The 19,399-nt window shown below is 44.8% G+C and overlaps 1 protein-coding gene across 1 annotated transcript in view; it reads left to right on the top strand.

The window, feature by feature from the left end:
* The first annotated feature begins 2,630 nt into the window (after window positions 1-2,630).
* Window positions 2,631-19,399, top strand: part of ZRSR2 (zinc finger CCCH-type, RNA binding motif and serine/arginine rich 2) — a 211,488-nt gene continuing 194,719 nt past the window's right edge. Inside the window, exon 1 of the mRNA XM_078657650.1 lies at window positions 2,631-2,710. Within this exon, the coding sequence (XP_078513776.1) occupies window positions 2,673-2,710 (38 nt within the window). The 5' untranslated portion in view covers window positions 2,631-2,672. The remainder of the gene's footprint in view (window positions 2,711-19,399) is intronic.

Raw genomic sequence — 19,399 nt, 5'->3', positions numbered from 1 at the left:
AGACTCATTTTCAAATAAACTTCTATCCTCAGAAATGAACTAGTCAAGTGAAGTAATTAAATACTCATTTCAAAGTCCCCCTAAAATCATCAGGAAGATCGCAGCTTCTGAAGTAATCAGATGATCATGTTCAAGTACTCCTGAAATCATCAGGGAAACCTGCTGATGACTTCAAGAGCTTGATGATGTCGGATGATGAGAAAATTACTTTTAAAGTAGTTGGCTGATCATCCAATGACTCTGAGATGCAGGCCTGCCAAGTATTACGCATCGGAAGTGACACTAATGCATTTCAGTGTGGTGATCCGCATCACCGCATTGAAATGCAAAGTCATGCATAATTGACATAGTGCCTCCTAGGACTTCAAGCCCCATCCAAGCACTGCTAATCACGCAGCATTGGAATGGCAAACTGAAGCTGTAGTGGCAGCGCGCCCTATAGCTGATCCTGGCAGGCTTCGGAGCTGCTGCGACAATGTAACAACTATTCCATTCCGGACATAGCGCAACGGCGCGGGCGTAACGTCCTGCTCCCACCCAATGCGACCTGAGCGGGTGGCTGCAGTTCCTGGGAAGTAAATTGTGGGAGGCTGCATTGGCAATGAGTGCTGCTCTTAATTCAGGAGTTCTGACCCACCAAACCAACCCCAAGGACCGCGGCGGCCACTGGAACCCTGAACCCAGAGCACACCTTTAATGTGCATGCCCAGTTGCTCCAAAAACTGTTGTGACCACAACTAAGCTCACGGGCGGCACCGGAATCATGATGCTCTGGCTAACATCACTACTCTGATCGCACCTGATGCTGCCGGGCCGCCTGAGCTGTGGGGCTAAATTATCTGGCACCCCGATCCCCGCCGGCTAATAATTATTTCCCGAACCGGAGCCCGGGCCGGCCGAGGGTCTAGAAATCTAGGAATCTGAGCCCCCTTGCACCATTCAGCCAGAGCAGCACCACGAGCAGTGGTACAGTTGAGGCAGTGCCGACGCCAGTCGCATTGAGGGTGGGTGCAGTAGGCTGATGCTTTGGTTGCAGTATGTTTAATGGCACAGCGGGCGGTAATATCTCACACGACCTTAACCCAGCCCACTGGGTCACGGCGCCACCAGCCGGGATCAGCTGCCCAGTGACCCGATGAATAATGATCAGTGCCTGAGAAAGCAGGTAATGTTTTACTAAAAATCATCATTACATCTTTTTAAAAATACTTCTCTGTAACTGCTATATATATGTTGCTGCTCCAGTCCTGACTATGTGCACTTGATTTCTGGTGCCTTTCCGATGTTTATTTCCCCCTCAGCCTCAGCCCGTGCACCAGCCCGGCCCCAAATAATTGTTGCAGTCGCCTGGCAACACTAAAACTCTCCTTCAACCCGTGCTCCAAGCCCGGGAGAGGCTGAGCCGGTGATGTTTAGGGCAGGCACGCCTCTCTCAGAAACGGCTATAGCAAGGGACTGCATATCTAAGTAGAGCAATTTTTAACAGAATCCATACAGGTTTGAAGCTCGCTAATTCAGAGAAAAGGTTCTCATAAAACACAAAATACAAATATGCATTCCACTGGCCAGTTTTGCATTCAGAGGTCTTCACCAGCGTTATGACTAGGGAAAGACGGACTTTTCTACTGTACAGCAGCTGAGAGTGCATGCTGCTGAGCCAATGAGTGTAACACACATAGAGACACTTCTGAAGGACAGCGTCAGCTACCTTATTTTTTTAACTGTTTTCTTTACCTAGCTTGTGCTGTGTAGTGTTATGACTTTACTAGAGAAAAGGTAATTCGTTATTAAATTAATGCTACCGCAGGGATTTATCACAGCGGAGATGTTCGATAACCCTGTTGAAAGCACTTGACTGTACCAATGCTGCATTGCATTATCCAAAATTATGATCAGTTTACAAGGGCACTAGCTTAGTGCCCTTCCATTTCTGTGATTTGTAGCAATTTTAAGATTTTCTTAGTTTCTTCTTGCTCAAATGGGTGTCGTTTCTGAAATGTACATGTTTCCCTCAGTATTACTGCCTGCTTTTGTTTGGGAGAAAATGTCACTCATAGTGATTAAAATGTCACTCATAATTACACTGAAATTATAAAAATGTCACACAAGGCAATCTGAAACCTTGGCAGCTATGATGGCTTCTAAAGTAATCCTGTTTGACCTGGGACCCTGCAACCAAGCGATTAACTAACATTCGGTGCTTTTCGGATGTAAATCTCTGCAACGTTTGCATACATTCCAAAATTTTAAAGCAGGTAATTGAAAATTGTGTGAGTTTGAAAACAAAATCTGGGGATATGCATTACCCCCACTGACTTCTATTCAAGCAGAGACAATTTCAAGCGGCGACACCTAAAGTAAAGACATTTTCTTTAAAATCGTAAATCTCCCGCCTGAATCGGTTCGAATGGTATGTACGTGTTTACATAGAGGGTGCTTCCGTGTGCCGTGAAAACGAACGGCTGAAACTACGACTCCTTGCTCTACGTACGAATTCGGTGGAAGTTAATCACTACTAAAAGTTGGATACATTCCCGGCGTCCTCCTAAGTATGCATCTTTGCCCTCCCTCTCTGTTTCGCTTGCCTGGGATTACGCATGCGCGTATGTTTACCCACTGTAACTCCACCTTTCCGCATCCGTCGCACGGGTGACGTCACGCAGCAAACAAACATGGCAGCCTCCTTGGCTGAGGGAGATGCGCCAGTTAGGTGAGTGGGACGGTAGCCTTAGTCTTTCTAAGCAGACATTAATACATCGAGCAACCCATGGAAAAGCATCTTCAATTCCACATGCACGAGCAAGATCGCGGTGCAACCACAAGTAGCTTTTTCCCCTCGTACCACAGCTCATCTGCTTCGCAGCAATGTCTCTCAGGCCGTTAGTCCGCTGCAATTCTAGAAACAGACAGGCATCCAGTCCTTTTGTCTTTGGTGCTTTGCAGTCATACCATAAGTTGCCTAGCTTACAAAGCAACATTAGTTTGATGTGGTAAGGTAGCCTTTGGCATTGCTTGCAGTAAGCAACAGAGTAAACCGTAGCACATTTTTTCTCAACTCAATTTTAACACTCATTTGGCTATAAGAGGTAAAAAAAAGTTACCGATAAAATGGGCATGCCATGAGTAGTATTCACGTGTTTTTAAATAATGTTTTCTTTTTAACATTTTATTATATTATATGTATACCACATACCGTTTTGTGGCCATGAATAGAGAAGATCAACCTGAATCAATGTAAGCCAAGTTTAAGAAAAATTATGTTATTTCATGTACACGAGAATGATACTCCTAATTACTGTACTAAAGTGTACAGATGCAGTGGTCTGAATAATACTAGAGAGTTGCAAATGTAATGTGTTCACTGTGTTTAAAATTCGAAATGTTGTTAGTTTTACTTTAGTGGGCCTTGGCCTACATGCGTTTTCAAGTGCACGTTTCAATTCAGTTCGTGCCCATGCACCATAGAGCTCAGATGCAACATACTTATTTATATAATAGTAAGATTAGGGTAGTTTATGGTTTAGTTGGTTAAAACCATAACAAAATACAACCATACACTTTTCTTAACAAAACAGACAAGATACAACAATGCAATTTCTTGATTAAAAGGAGACTTGGATGACGCTGCATAGGTCCATGAGATCTTTATGTGGAGATAGTCTGAGTTCATGGTGTTTAAAAGTAGCTACATCGGGAAACCCAAACCTCATTCTGAATATCGTACAAAGTACGCGTTTCATCAAGGATTAGTGTTCAAAATTATAGGAATTGGTTTAGCGTGCAAATAAGCGAAGTATTCTGTGGCCTGATTTGGCAAGAGTATAAAGTGCGTTTTGCTAACTGGAACTGTCACGCATGTTACTAGTAAGAGATTTCATTAGTTCTATGGTCTTGCCTGTTGTGTAACATTTATAAAATGCAATGTTAACTGTTTCTGATGTTACTGGAGAGATCAGTTTTACAGTTGCATACAAACGAAGGTCGCTTCCTTCAGCCGAAATGAGGTGCTTTCTTATATTTTGAATCTAGTATTGTTTTCTGTGTAAGTCACAGTACAGCATACTCATTAGATGTAGGGCAAATGTTATGATACCATGTAATGTGTGTTCTATTTTTCTTTTGGTTGTTATACTTAACTTTCTTTTTCACAACACAGTGACTGCACAGTTTCTTGGTCTAAAAGTGTATAAGGGCTCACCAGTTTGAAGATGAGCCAATGCTCTTCCCGATTCTCTTAAGGTAGACTTCATGTCAGACCTTTATTTATTCTGAATTTAGAATATTTTCCATGTACTTCCTCTCCTAGTTATTTGACCAGCCTTTAGGACAAATGCTCTTTGATTCCCCTTTGCCTGATACTACACCATATTCGGTTCTAGTGATTGATTAGATTAGGGCTTAGATTTCGCTGGCAACAGTATTTTATATTTATTTAGATTTTGCATAGTTCGAATTGAAAGCAGTAGTATCCTGTTCATGTTATTGTCCTGTCATTATCTCTCTACCTGCTCAGCCAGTGTGAATGTGCTGCGTGCTGCATGGAATGTTGTAGCGATTATGCGTATTGGAATTTTGGGTGCCTGTGAGGTGAAGTGTGACAGTTGGAGAATGGGCTGAGCAGCAGGCAGGCTGCTTCTGGTGGAGCTGCTTCTCAGGAACATAACCACGTGTAACTGAACTCAATAAATCTACTAAAACTACACCTTGCTTGTAGGACCTCCTTATTACATATTTTGGTGACGAGTTGGTGACTAACTCACGTGTTGCAGCTGGACTTTATGGACCTGGCTATCAAAAGAGGACCTGAAGATGAAGCTACCTACAGAATCTCCAGATGTTAGCAATGTAACGTATATTACCAAGAGGAAGTATCTACAGAAAATCAAAAGCACTCACAAGTAACCAAGAACTTCTTGCTTTTTTGTGATCTGTGAAGAAGTTCTTCACAGAAAACCAAAGATGTCCACAAGAAACTTGTGAAGATGAAGCAGAGCTCCTCTCAGCCCCACCAGTGTCATCACCATCTGACAGCCCTGGCGTGCTGTGCTCATCTAGATTACTTACTTTTATGTAACCAGTACTGCTTGCGTCATCAAGCCTAACAACTTAGAGCTTGTAAATTCATTTGGGTCACGTCTATTTCCAGTCACATACTGCATGACCCTGAGGACAGCTACACATTCCTGTCAACAAGAAAGAAAGTCATTTTCAAATGAAAAGTATCATCACCTGAGGATTACTACAGGCACCACATGGCAAGCGATACAATGCTGGTAAATCCTTTCTACATTAAGATGTCTGTTACTAGCTACAACTTTCCACTACAGTACATCGGTGTTTTAGGAAACGTGTAGCTGCCAGAAGCAAAATATATGGACAGGTTTGTCAGCGCAAGCAGTGGATAACTGTGCTTGTTGGGTAGTCACTGTCTCACACCGAGGATGTCAAGGGGGTTACACCGGACCGAAATGCCTGTATTCATGTAAGCGTAATCTAATTGTGCATTTTGAACTGGTTGCACTATTTGTACAAGGACCGTTACATACTGCGTTCGCAAACATTTTAATAACTGTGGTGATTACTTTTCTCCTCATCAACTTTGACGACTTGTCTTACTGTTGTTGTTGTAACCGTCGTTATGCCAGTTAGTGCACGTGCTTCTCCCCTCATCCATGAAGCCGAGCAGGTCTTGAGGACCCTCTGTCACGACCTGCCAGCACTGGCTGTGGGACACGGTTTGGCGCCCGAGCGCGAGGGGAGCCATCAGGCACAACGCATTGTGAGTGTCGCCATCTTGTGTTTCGCAACAACACGGAAGCGGCGGGGCTTGGATTCTACAGTCTTATGCATTCCGGTTGCAGCGCCATTTACCAGCCGTATGTGGTCATCTCTTGCGTGGTCGTCAATGATACAGGGGGGCTCTCCCCCAAGTGCTGTTTGTGCATGTTTCCTGTGGAACGCTAGTACATCCGAGGAGCAGGAAAAAGGGTACTTTCACAGACGCGTGGTGAACTTCATAAGTACATGTTGTGCTCGGTTTCCGGGCCCACTTCCAGCTCACTCAGTACTGCACCGGCACATTCTATGTTGGGTGCCAACCATAGGACCCTATATGCTCATTGGACCACTTCTTTGAGCTGGCAATGCACAAGTATGACCACCAGATTCTTTTTGCATGTTGGATTCTAGTTGCTAGTGCACGAGGGTGCTAAGACATAGTCAGCTCCTGGCTATGTCAACAAAGCTTGTTTGCTCACTAACGCTGGTGTGTGACACACGAGTACGGTGACTCACACACTCTAAACTTTAACAGTCACCGTATGTTATTGTCATTCAGTTTTTAAGCCTATTGTAGGCTAGGCTGCGATTACAGCATATTCATCTATGTCTTGGTTTTTGGAACATTTCATGTAGGAACTGTTTTGCTCCCTGGTTATCCTCCATGGGGTTGTTTGGTGGAATTCAACAGCACATCTTATTACGTTCCTGGACATTGTGTACACACCTTCATGGTTTTATTGTTCATTTTGCATGTGTACACTTTCTTCTTCCCTACATGAGGGATAGCAATGGGTTCTAGCCCCATTTGCTCATATTACATTTGCCTCAAATGGGTGTTTCTCCCATTTACACTGGTTCTAGTTGTGAATATCCTTACCTAGGGTACCTGGTTATGGGTCCAAAAACCATTTTCGCTAGCTATGTTATGTTATGTTATGTTATGTTAAAAGTTTTCTAAAGCGCACAGCTACCCCAGCGAAGGGGCGTCCCGGCGCTGTCAGACCTGAAACAAACACTCCAAAGAAATTACAACACAGGCGATACAGTCCATGTCCTATAATTAGGAGAAAAGAAAAGATTTAATGGCTTTTCGAAACGCAAGCAGGTCCTCCATGGCCCGGATATATAGCGGCAGAGAGTTCCACAACTTGGCGGCTAAGTACCGAAAAGAAGATCCTCCAGCCCGGCAATGTGTGAACCGTGGGACAGTCACCATATGCTGTCCACAGGAACGCAACTGTCGGTGAGGGACATACGGGCTGAGAAGACCGCACAGGAGCGTTGGGCTATTCAACTTTAGGATCTTAAACGATAAGCAAAGGGCTTTAAACTGGATCCGTTTATCAATCCGAAGCCAGTGGAGTCCTTGAATTGTGGCCCCAGTCGAGCGATAGCGGGGGAGACACACCAGAGTTCTGGCTGCGGAGTTCTGAACTCGTTGTAATCGTCGTATCTCTGCATTATTAGCCCCTAGAAGCAGAGAGCTGGCGTAATCTAGGCGAGACAGTATCGTAGACTGCACAATAAGTTGTCATACCGCTGGATCGAAAAATTTCAAAAGAGGCTTAAGGTCCCTTAAAAGTCCTACACAAGTGGCAGCGACTCTCTTTGTGTGGGTCTGGAAGCAAAGCGTGGAATCCATCCAGACCCCAAGGTTCTTTACCACTAACTTCGGCATAGGCATAGGACCAAGGGGCGCTGGCCACCAATGCTCGTTCCAGAGAGCAGGATCGAAAAATTTCAAAAGAGGCTTAAGGTCCCTTAAAAGTCCTACACAAGTGGCAGCGCCTCTCTTTGTGTGGATCTGGAAGCAAAGCGTGGAATCCATCCAGACCCCAAGGTTCTTTACCACTAACTTCGGCATAGGCATAGGACCAAGGGGCGCTGGCCACCAATGCTCGTTCCAGAGAGCAGCCTTCTTTCCTACCAATAAAACCTCGGTTTTACTCGCATTAAGTTGTAGACAGTTTTCTGTCATCCATTGTGCCTCTGCTGTCATCCCCTCTCTAAATCTGGTGGCTGCTACTGATGGTCCCTCAGCCAAGGTGATAACCAGCTGTGTATCGTCCGAATAGGACACCATCGTAAGATCCCAACTTTTAGCGACAGCAGCCAGAGGCTGTATATACAGATTAAATAGAGAAGGGCTCAATGCTGATCCCTGTGGGACCCCCTGTCCGATGGAGTGGGGTTGCGAAAGGAACGGAGGGGCCGACACACGGAACGATCTCTCTGTTAGGAATGACCTAAACCATTCCAAAGCCGTACCGGTAACCCCTGCTGCCTCCAATCGATGGAGAAGGATGTCGTGTGACACTGTGTCAAAGGCAGCGCTGAGATCTAACAGAATCAGCGCTGCACTTTGACCGGCTTCCAGGACAGTCCGCAGATGTTCTGTGGTGGCTAGCAGGGCCGTTTCCAGCTACTTACCCCAATGCCTGAGGGTAGGTTTTGGGTGTCAGTCCCGGGGTAGGTTATGGGTGTCTTTCCCGGGGTAGGTTATGGGTGTCATTCCCATTTACTTTAGTTTCCCACCCTTATGTCTGTGGTTAGATTATGGGTGTCAGACCCGTCTGCAGGTACTTAATAATTCTGGTACATTTTTACCCTAACACAGGGTGTCTCTTATGGGGTGTTAGCCTCGTCTTTTCTAGTGGTTATCCTCACAAGAGGGTTGTCCCTATTGATGTAATTCCCATCTTTCATTATTCACTTCACTAACCTTTACATGAAGAATCCCTCGTTGGGGTATGGTTTATGTTGAGTCTATTCTCATTCTTATCTGTTCATTTTCACGCAACGTTATGCTACTATTGTATTACTTTACCAATATGAAAATGGGGAAGGATGAGTGATACTTCTTGTATTTTATTCTCATCTTCTCTGTTTTCTTGCTTGTTCAGTTCTCCTCGTGATGTCTTATCATCTTTTCATCCTTGGAATCTGGACTATATATGGTTTTTATTCTTCCTTTGTCCATAGTCTTTCCCTCATTGTAGTGTGATTCTCTTTCTTCTATGTTTAGGAGGAGATCCTCCCTTATCCACTTCGTGTGTCGGGGTGTAAGTCTAGTGTTTAGTTGGTGTTGTGCTTTGTCTTGCCTCCTTGCATGCCTGTCTGGCCAGTGGGTGTGTTTGGGAGTAGTCATTGGTGCTTTTACGTCAATCTGCTAACTTGTTGATTCTTATGCCACTTATTGTATTCTATTCTGTTGACATTTATAGAAGGAGGGGATGGGTTGTATCTATCTGTGTATATTTATCTATTGGTTCCCCTTCATTTACTTCAAACCTATCTTTCCCGCTCTCCTTTTCGTTCACTTAATTGCATCTTTTTAGCTGTATTTGTGTTCCTCTCATTTATTCATTTTTTGGTTCTCATTGCTATATGTTCCTTCTGATTTTCAGCTGCATTTGTGTTCCTGTCATTTAAACTTCTGTTATATAAGAAAAGAGGATATGTAGTATCCTGTTCATGTAGTATCCTGTTCATGTTATTTTCCTGCCATTATCTCGCTACCTGCTCAGCCAGTGTGAATGTGCGGTGTGCTGCATGGAATGTTGGAGTGATGATGCGTATTGGAATGTTGGGTGCGTGTGAGGTGAAGTGTGACAGTTTGAGAATGGGCTGAACAGCAGGCAGGCTGGTCCTGGTGGGGCTGCTTTTCAGGAACTTAATCACCTGTAACTGAACTCCAATTCTACTAAAACTACACCTTGCTTGTTGGACCTCCTTAGTACAAAACCCTTATGCCTTTCTGCCTTCTGTATTTACTTCTCCATTTTAATAAACCGTAATGGTGTATACATTTGTATCCTGTGTCGTGTGGATATTCCTGAGCGGATTTCACTTTTGTCTCTTTGTAAATTCTGTGATTAATGCAGGGCCCCTGGAATTATGCAGCAAGAGCGGGCCAAATTATGTGGCAAGAAAAAGCAAATTATGCAGCAAGAAATGTCAAATGATGTGGCATAATGCTGCACAATTTGTAATAGTATTACTTCATTATTTCGTCATTTTTAATTTTCGGAACACTGTCTAGGTAATGGTTGCACCTCATTAGAACCAGTCTAAGAATCAAATATAGCAACAAGCAACAGGAAGATGACTAGCCCAGCTTTGCAAAGGGCCTTCCACTGCACAGCAACACGTCTCTGCATTTTAAGTAACTTTTGAACTGTTTCCGCAAGAAACTATTTTTTTTGTTAAAACCTGCTGGTTATGCAGCAAATGTTGGATTATATGGGAAACACACAAATGTATAATAATTTGCAAACTGCTGTACAATCACATAAATCCTTAGGCACTGGATAAATGTAAGGCCCTTGCCTAGAATAGACTCACACATGGCCACGAAACATCAATCCCCCATTTTCATGTGTAAAGAACCAACATATGTATTAACTATATCAGCCACATTAAGATTAATGCAATAGGGATGAGTTACTGTTATAAATAGAGCTTGCAGTTGTATGATATTCTTTAATGTTTCATTTGTATATTTCTGTGTTAATTTAAGCAACAAATATACACTCACTCCTGAAGCCTTAATGAGTTTTACAGCTAAAATCTTTAAGTTAGAAAAAATCGGGTCGAGTAAGCCCGCCCTTATGGGTATCCAAGAAATAATTGTGACAATTGAAGCTCTGTTAACTGGAATGATATTGGATGAGCGGGTCTAATGGGTGCTGCCACTACTAACTTTGAAGTTGTGAAGCATAATGTATTCCTTTATTGGAGTGTTCTGGGCAAAATGGTGTTCTTTACTATATTCATTTCATGTGGAAAGTTGTTATTCCTTTTTTGTTGATTCAATGTACTTGAAAAGAAATCTAGATGCAATGACCTCTAAATGAAATGCTGTTTGTAACAAGTACCTCAAATGTAAAAGTTTGCACAAGCACCTCAAATGTAAAAGTCTTCTCAATCTTACCACTGCATGTAAATATTAGTGCTTGAAAAATATTAAACATGGGGCTTCCACCCTAAGTTGACAGGGTAATCCCAAATGTGGGTCCCTTGCTCACTTTGCCACTGGATTCATGCTATCCTGGCTGATGAAGGGTGTTACCCAGAAACCGGTCCCAGGATGCTTGTTTCCAGTTCAGGGAAGACCTGGCTTGGCAGTTCAGGTTGGACTGTTCCCAGGAGGCACAGGGTCAATACTGATTTGCATATAGCTGGGTCTTAACTGAGGTGGCAAAGTGAGCTAAATAATAATGATGGATTCAACCCAGACCTGTGGCTAGGGGTGAGTGTCTGAAAAGTTTCAGCGCTCCGTCCATCATCTCTTTGTGTTTCCATTGCAAACCATACCATGGCTGCTCAGGGAGCATGAATGTAGAAGACCTGTATAACTAGGAACACTTGGTAATACGTAGGGGTAGTTATATAGATTTAAAAGTCTCTTTAAGTTGAATGTTCATGCTGTAATGTGTCTAGTGTATGCATGGAGAGAAAGAAACCACAAGAAAGTAGTGTTTTTGCTCACTCAAGTGCACATTCGTCTTCCCCTAGATTAGTCCATTCCTTCCTATTTGCACATTATATGTATTCATAAAGTCATAGATAACAAAGGTTAGGTCTGCAAAGTCTTGACCACTTGTACTTGCTTCATCAGAGGATTATTAATGCCTTATATTTACTAGATCACTATGAGTTCAATCATTTGGAATCTTTGCAGTTATTGCTCCCTCAACAGAACAGGGGCTACTTTGAGCAGTCTGTAATGTATTGTGGATAGGTACAGAGCTGTCCTTTATTAAAACTATGATCAAGGTGAGGCAGTAGAATTTAATGAGATTGGAGGCTGAGTAATGGAGGATGGAAAACTAATTCTTTTATCATCAAACAGTTATGACGCAAGGAAAAGCACTGAAAATTAGGGAGCAATATCTCTGGTAAAACTGGCCCATAAAGGGGGGAGGGGGCGGGGCGCGAGTGAGCCTGGCCACAAATAAACTAATCTATGAATATGATATGAAGATACGGTGGATACACACCTATTCTGGCTTTAAAAATAAAACAAAGTAAGGGATGGAAAAATATGGCAAAACTAGAATAGGCTATGCAAGAACCGACATGGAGATTGAGTAAGGAGTTTTAGGGCTATAAAAGAGAGATACTGCTAAGGGTGGTTTCAGGAACAAAACAAGCATTGGCATAGCCAATAGGTCTCGCCTTTGGGACCTTTAAACTGTTTTGTCATATCTGTTGCTTAATCTGTCACACACAATTTTAGCAGAGGCAGCACCAGTGCTTGGTGAGTAAGAAGTGTTAGGGCAGTGTTTTACAGAAGAGCGTGCTGCACTCATAAGCACCCCTGTGTGTGGGTGACATCCAGAGTATGGTTATTTGCTCAAATCACAATGGTAAATCTGTACCTTAAAATGAAACTTCAAGTAAAGAAGGCACGGACAACGGAAGGAGGGTGGGAGTAAAACCGGCACGGGCAACGGGAGGGGGGCGGGAGTAAAGACGGCACAAACAATGGAAGGTGGTGGGAGTAAAGCCGGCACGGACAAGGGGAGGAGTGGGAAGAAATATACATGACAATGAGAGGGGAGGGATTAAAAAGTAGATAAGGGGTTATAAAAAAAAAGAGAGAACACCATTCTACTCCAAGACCTTCTAAAATATTCATGCTAGGCCAGTTCAATTGATCTTTAAAACTGGATAAGAAGTCCAACGGCACCCTCAAGTAAACATTTGCAGGCTTAGAGCTACTCTTTTGTTCTGCATTTTTCAAATGACATTTCTACCATCCATGGCTCCGCGCACCCCTAAATTGGAGTAAATACAATTACGGTAATAGGCAATTTGAAAGTCCAGAGAGTGAAGATGGTGTATCATATTGGTCTATTAGGGATGGCTAATAGACTTCACATGTTTGTGTGCCTTATATTAATAAAACAACAAAGTTACGGCCTCGCTTAAGCTTTCGTGCAAATCAAAAGTTTAAAAGATCAAGAGGGAAGGTATGCAGTACAAGTAAAAACACTCACTTGGGGTCTCTGTTGAAATGCATTGGTTTTTATAGCGCCTATTGAAGAGATGTTAAGGGAAACGAACATAGCATCTGATTCCGTTAGTTCTAAATTGAATCTGCGCAAATCACTCTGCTGTGGCTAGCAACGCACATGTTTCAGAAGCAGCCTAGCGACTGTCACTGCCTCTAATTTGGCTAGAGAAAAAATCAAAACAGCCAATTCTAAAGCCTGACCAACCAATCAAAAAATATGGTTTTCGCCCCAGGTACAGCTACCAATCAGAGTCTGGTCTTATTTTTATCTAGACTGTTCAAACTTGGACCTTTAAAGTCATGATTCGAGGTGGGTGGGTTTGATTTTCTACAGAAGGCTTGCAAGTTACTAGCAGAATGCAGACGCTGCACCTGTAACCCCTCTGCATTCCTCTCCACGGTTTACACTGTGAAGTCCGGAGTCCAGTTACTTTGAAACTCTGGACTTTTCGGCATGATAGCGCCAGGATCCCTACGCATTACTGACGTTGCTCCCTGGGCGTTGGAACTTGAAAACAGGAAATCACAAAATTTGCAATGCAATAGATCTTGCATTTACTAAACTCTCAAATGCGAGACCTATTGTATTGCAAATAGTTGTTGTTTGCTAACGCGCCCCATGCAGCGCTTTCACGTTAATAATGGCCTTGTTCCTATCCTCAGGCGCGGCTCTGATGAAGAAAGGGGCATGGCCGCCATAAACGTGAAAGCGCCGCCTGGGGCGCTTTTACAAACAAAAGTGAAAAAATTGGAAAAAAAACATGCGTCCGAGTTCGGCACCACAAATAAAAAGCATTGCCCCGCTATGGAAGGAAAGTGAAGTCTTACAAGAGAGCACATCCTGTTTGCGAGCAGGTGAAAAGCATTTAGCAGTATAGTGCTCAGAGGCTGTAATTAAAGCCTACCGGGCAACAAATCACGTAACTGGGTGTGGCCATGGAAGGTTACAAATGAAGACAAGGCGATAGTAAGGAGGGACTACCAAGCCTATTAACGAATCAGAACTTAGTATTTAACAAGGGCAACAACATAAGTCAATGAAAAATGTGGACGGAGCTTCACATCCCTTACTCAATACTACATGCCTTGCAGAGCAGCGCATGCGCGCTGCACAGCCTCAACCTAAAGAACATACTAGAGGCAGAGACACTGATAACAGAAGTAAATGCAATAATAGACCTGTAGCATAATAATAAGATTCCAGAGTTGAACAGCCTTCTGACATTTTTTCGGAGAAGCATGGGAGATGTGTTTATCATGTAGACAGAAAGGTCACTTTCCCTCTAATATGGGATAAGACAGGACAGGGATGATCTTGAAAGGAGACAACAGGCTTTCCTCTTCACCCCTCACCTTGAAGTTAGTACTTTCTCAAGACCTGTTGTTGGGGGCCTGGTCAAGATGGAGGCCGCATAGGATGCTCCTCTCCTCCATCCGCCATAGTTTACAGCATTTCCTGCCAGACCTGGGGGCGCCCAAGAAGCCATTCCAGAGGACAGGACACTTCCAGATGTTGGGTGGCAGGACAGAGACCCAGTGAGCGACCCCATTCGCTCCTGTACGGGCACTCTGAAGGTCATGGTCTCGAATCTGTGCAGCTGAAGATGGCAGACGCCGCATAGAGTGCCAGGACCTGATGCTGCAACCCTATGCGCCGGGAAAGCGGGCTGTTAGCAGACATGACCCCCAGATGACTGGGATCGGTGCTGTGGCACAGCAAGCAACCAGCGGCGGTCGTGACTTTGATGCCGCGCTTCTTCCCAGTCATGGATGACTTCCTTTAACTGGAGACCTGAATCAATGACCGCCTGCCTGCTGAGGAAGGGGGGTGTCCCCTTCAGTTTCTCCAGTGGGCCTACTGGCTCAGTTGAAATGGCTGGGCCTGAGTGCCTGACAGATATCTGCCTATCCCATGCCACAAAGGGCATAGACGGAGGACCCAGTACGCCCCTGCTTCTCCAGCGCTGACCAGGCCCACACCAGCAAAGCACCCAATGGCACAAGTCATAAGGCCAGCTCAGTCCCCTCCGGTTGGGCCACACTTAGTGAGTGCTGCGGTGGCAGAGGCTTGAGTGGGCACTTCATTCTGGGTGGGACTGGACTGCACTCACAGGACCCCTCCTCCTAAGCCGGGCCTAGTGGTCTGATACTGTTTGTTGGAAGGATTGGCGGCCCGACATGGCAGCAGCATGGGGCAAGAAAGACTGCACTCTAAAGGGCATCCTCTCACGCGCTTCGTGTGTCTTGGCTGAGGACAGCCAGCAGCCCTCGGTAGTTGCGGAGAGGGGTGACAAAGAAGCTTCACTTTCTACATTCATGGAGGCCTTCCTTGCTTCTTTACACAACCACTTTCAGTTAGCAAAAAGAGAGCTCTCCCAGGACCTGCGGGATGTCAAACATGACTTAGCAGAGGTAGGCAACAGACTCTCCAATCTCGAAGATGACAAAACGGCACGAGGTGAGGAGCTCTAATACTTGCGACAAGAAGTCCTGCGCCTATAAGAATAGCAAGCGACCCTACTGGCCCACGCAGAGGATCTAGAGTACCGCTCCTGCAGGAACAATTGTATTCGTGGTGCACCGACTGGGGTTGAGGGCGCAGACATAATGGATTACATACTGGCCTGTTTCCGCCAGGTCCTAGACCCGGTGGTGTAGACCAGCATACAGTAGGACAGGGTCTAAAGGGCAGGCCGCGTGGGTGATGGAGGGGGCGCCCGCCAAGTTTCCTTGCATGCGCTCTGCACCCTGACACTCAAGAAACACAGAGACTTCCCACCTGTGATGGAGGTCCTCAGAAATAAAGGAATTTGGTACACCTGAGGCCAACCTTTCGGCTTCATTTTGTGCTGGAATGACACACTGCATTGAATTAAACCCTGTCTGAGGCATGCCAACACTTGAACATACCAGAAGAGGTCAGGGAGTGTTCATCAAGGAGGTCCCACAATATCAACGAGATTTGAAAGCCAATGGCATTGGCTCATGAGATCATCTAAATGACTCCACCCGGACCATGAAACCATTGCCCTAAAGAGGAAAGCAGTACTTCAACAGATTAACAGGGGACACAGATCATCAAGGAACAAGCAAAGCCTGAGTCTTGGTCTGACACTGTTTATGGGCGCCTTGCTGCTTTGGTTCATGCCTCGCTTCCTGCACTAGAAGTTAGGGAACTGGAGGTACTGTGAGACTTCACTGGATGTGGAATTTACCATGGTCCTGGAGGAGCTATCCACAGAACTACCATGGCTGTCGATGGTGTTCACTTGATTACTCTGTTATATACCTGGTAAAGCTTTTGTTGGGCGTCGGAAAGGGGATAGTACTCACTCTACCGTAGGAAGACACTCATGGGCTCAGGCTTATCTCCTCCCATATGCTCTAAAGCACGCTCCCATTCTCGCGTCCGACTACAACCCTCGAGCCCACATGGAGATATCAGCAGCGTACACCCACCCCGCCGACTTGATAATAGTTTGGGCCCAATTCACAAAGAGCCTACAGAGTTGTGACAGAATCTCCGCACTGCAGTTTCTCATTGCTGAGATCTCACCACGAGTGCAGAGATCCCGCCATGACTGCCTCTGCCACAACTGTGCAAATTCTTTGTAAATCGTGCCCTTTGTCTCACTGGGCGAGACCTCAGTAGCCCCGTCAAATAGAGCGGAGTGCTGTCCTTCGTAGAACCAGTTGAGGTGGGGGCATCCGCCTCCTCCAGGTGACAAATCTGCTGCCCAGGGACTGATATAGGTTGAAATCCAGATATTACCCTCTAACCCAACGAAGACAAGAGGAGTGGCCATCCTATTCTCATGATCCTTCAGAGGACGGTTGGGAACAAAATAGTCAAAGTAAGAGGCAGATACTAGCTTACCACATCCAACTGGGGGGGGGGCATCCATTTACTGTTGCATGCATCTACTCCCCAAAAGACAACCAGGAGAAATTTCTGAAGCAGACAGTGTTGCAGACCACAGAATTCCCTGAGCAAGCTATCCTAATGGGGTGGGTGGGACACCTCAACCGTATGATGAATAACAGCCTCATCAGATTGGGAGAAAGCTATGGATAGGCAGGCTCTCGGGGAGTGCGTGAGTGGCTGTGTGTGGTGGGGTTGAGAGACATGTGGAGTATAGACCATCCACATACCAGAGATTACACATACTACTCTCTGCCATATAAAACCTACGCCTGCATGGACTACTTCCTGGGCACACCGACCATGCATTCTAGGATCAAACAGATTGATAGATGTTGAGCCCAGGTCCCTCTCCGATCATAGACACCTTGTCCTCACCCTGCAGGTCAAGGCCCCACGGCAGGTGAATGGCCTATGGAGATTATAAGAAAGATTGCTTCACTGGGTCGACACTGTCCACAAACTCGCACAAACCATTTCTGATTTCATGCCAACCAATGATACAGAGGACAGTTACATAGCCTCACTATGGGAGACGCTGAAGGCGGTTGTCAGAGGGGTGCTCATAGCTACCTCCACAGCCAAAAACAAGCTGCGTGAAGAGAAGGGAACTAGAGGGGCAGGTGCAAGAATTAAAAGACATCCACAAATAAACAGGGCCCTAGAAGATTTGGTAGAAGCTAGAGTCCACCTAGACTTGATCTAAACAGGACAGAATATGCACTCTGGCCTCCAAAAATCATAAAAAGTTTACTAGACCTGCAGGTTTTGTAGCTTGAATAATTTACTCAACTTAATTGTAATGTAATTGACCCATAAAATCGTCTCAAATTGTGTGATCCTAGGCAAATATTTAATTTTATGGGTCTGCCTTTTTCTTTATTATCGCATATAAGAGCTCCTTCAAGTATGCGAGTACAACTGTACAAAAAAATATATTTTTAAATAGACTAAACTTTTGCTCCCTGTATAAAAAGAATCAAGCGCACATAGCATTTAGGGTACACATGACCCCCGGACTAGCCTCTTAGCTTGCTAATAGCAATGTCATCAGGGTGGTGTCAGTGATATTTCTCCGTTCATGTTTAAAAAAACTCACTTTTAATAAAGATATTACTAAAGCATGATGTGGTAGTAGTGCACTGTATTTACAGGCAACACATTTGCATTGAAATGACCACAAACTTTCCCACTAACATGCAGTTTTACTGATAAAAGTTATATAGTGTACAAACAATGTTTAGAAATTGGGTTTCAGCAAAAATATGTATCTTCTGCACATCACCAAGTAAAGTGTTCTGATTTGATTCCATCCTATAAGAAAATCTTTTTCTCACCACACAGAAATACAAAATTGTGCCTTCATAACTACTGAAATATATTTTTAAATGTTTGCACAGTCCACGTATTAGCTTTTTCAATGCTGTGTTAGAAAAAAAAGTGTGACATCTTACAGCCTTTCATTTCACACGCTTTGCACAGCATGATTGTCACACCGTTCCCTTTGCAAAATCCTCTAACTTCACAGCCAGAGAAAGAGAAGTAAATGTTGGAAGACAAACAGACTTTTGACCTCTGTCTCTGAATGCAGAGTAAATGTGACAAGATAAAAACAATGTTTAAATGCATTTCATTACTCATTCACTTTGTGAGTGAAAAGAACAGCTGTTATTTGTCAGTTTTCCAGAACGGGTCCTAAAAAAGCTCGCCCTGATGAATCTGACTCTCTATAGTGGGGCAGTGACATCATCGGAGGGCGCCAGAGGCCCTCTTAAAAAGCGCGCACCTCGCGGGACGCGCTTACTCAGTCGGAGCCTGCCGTGAGGGAAACAGCCTTCATTACCCTCAATCCACACCTACCTCATCTACCAGGGGCCGTGCCGCCAAAGACATCCGTGAGGGGAACGGCTAGGCTGTGGCCTACATCGCCCAGGAGGCCCTGAGTGGCGCAGGGCAGTCACACCATCGGAGGGCGCCAGAGGCCCTCTTAAACAGCACGCACCTCGCGGGAGGCGCCCGGGCGAAGGAACCTCCAAACACATGCAAGCAGTAACTGTGTATTAGACAGGATCGACACACTGATAGAAGAGTGCGAGGGTATCCTCGAACTTGAACCACCGAGGCAGGCATCTAGTGATCCATCTACTAACACGCACGTACTTGGGAATAAAACATCCAACGTGACTATTCCGACTATGTTCCATAAAACGTATGCATGAAAAGTAAGCAAAATTCTTAAGGAGGGAGAATTACCCAATGAGAAAATAACTAACATAGATCAAATTGCCCCAGGGGTACAGTGCACCAATGGGTACCTCCCACTACAAGACATTGACGTCAGTGATTCAGATGGTGGAGGTGGAGTGGGGGGGGCAAGTACAACAGCTATCCCCGAATAACCCACACTTTGGTGGGCCTGAACCATGTAAGAGCCATCAAGATCTAATCATACAGGTTGGTGCACTGAGGAAAGAAATGGGTGTAATGAGAGGTCAGATTGAGGAATTAATTGTGCTAGTGAAAACTTTAACCTTGGGCCAATTGCCACCAAGGGCCACAAGGGAAGGCACATCCATCCCCCCAACTTCAAATCAAACACAGGTCTCTGGTGTCACATTTAGATCAGGTGGGCCTATAGGAGGGGGGTTAAACCACAACCTCTGAAGCATCTGCGT

Source organism: Lissotriton helveticus, chromosome 8 (assembly GCF_964261635.1).
Source record: "Lissotriton helveticus chromosome 8, aLisHel1.1, whole genome shotgun sequence".
NCBI lineage: Eukaryota > Metazoa > Chordata > Amphibia > Caudata > Salamandridae > Lissotriton > Lissotriton helveticus.
The sequence above is the reverse complement of the archived record's forward strand: the minus strand, read 5'-3'. Positions and strand labels throughout refer to the sequence as shown.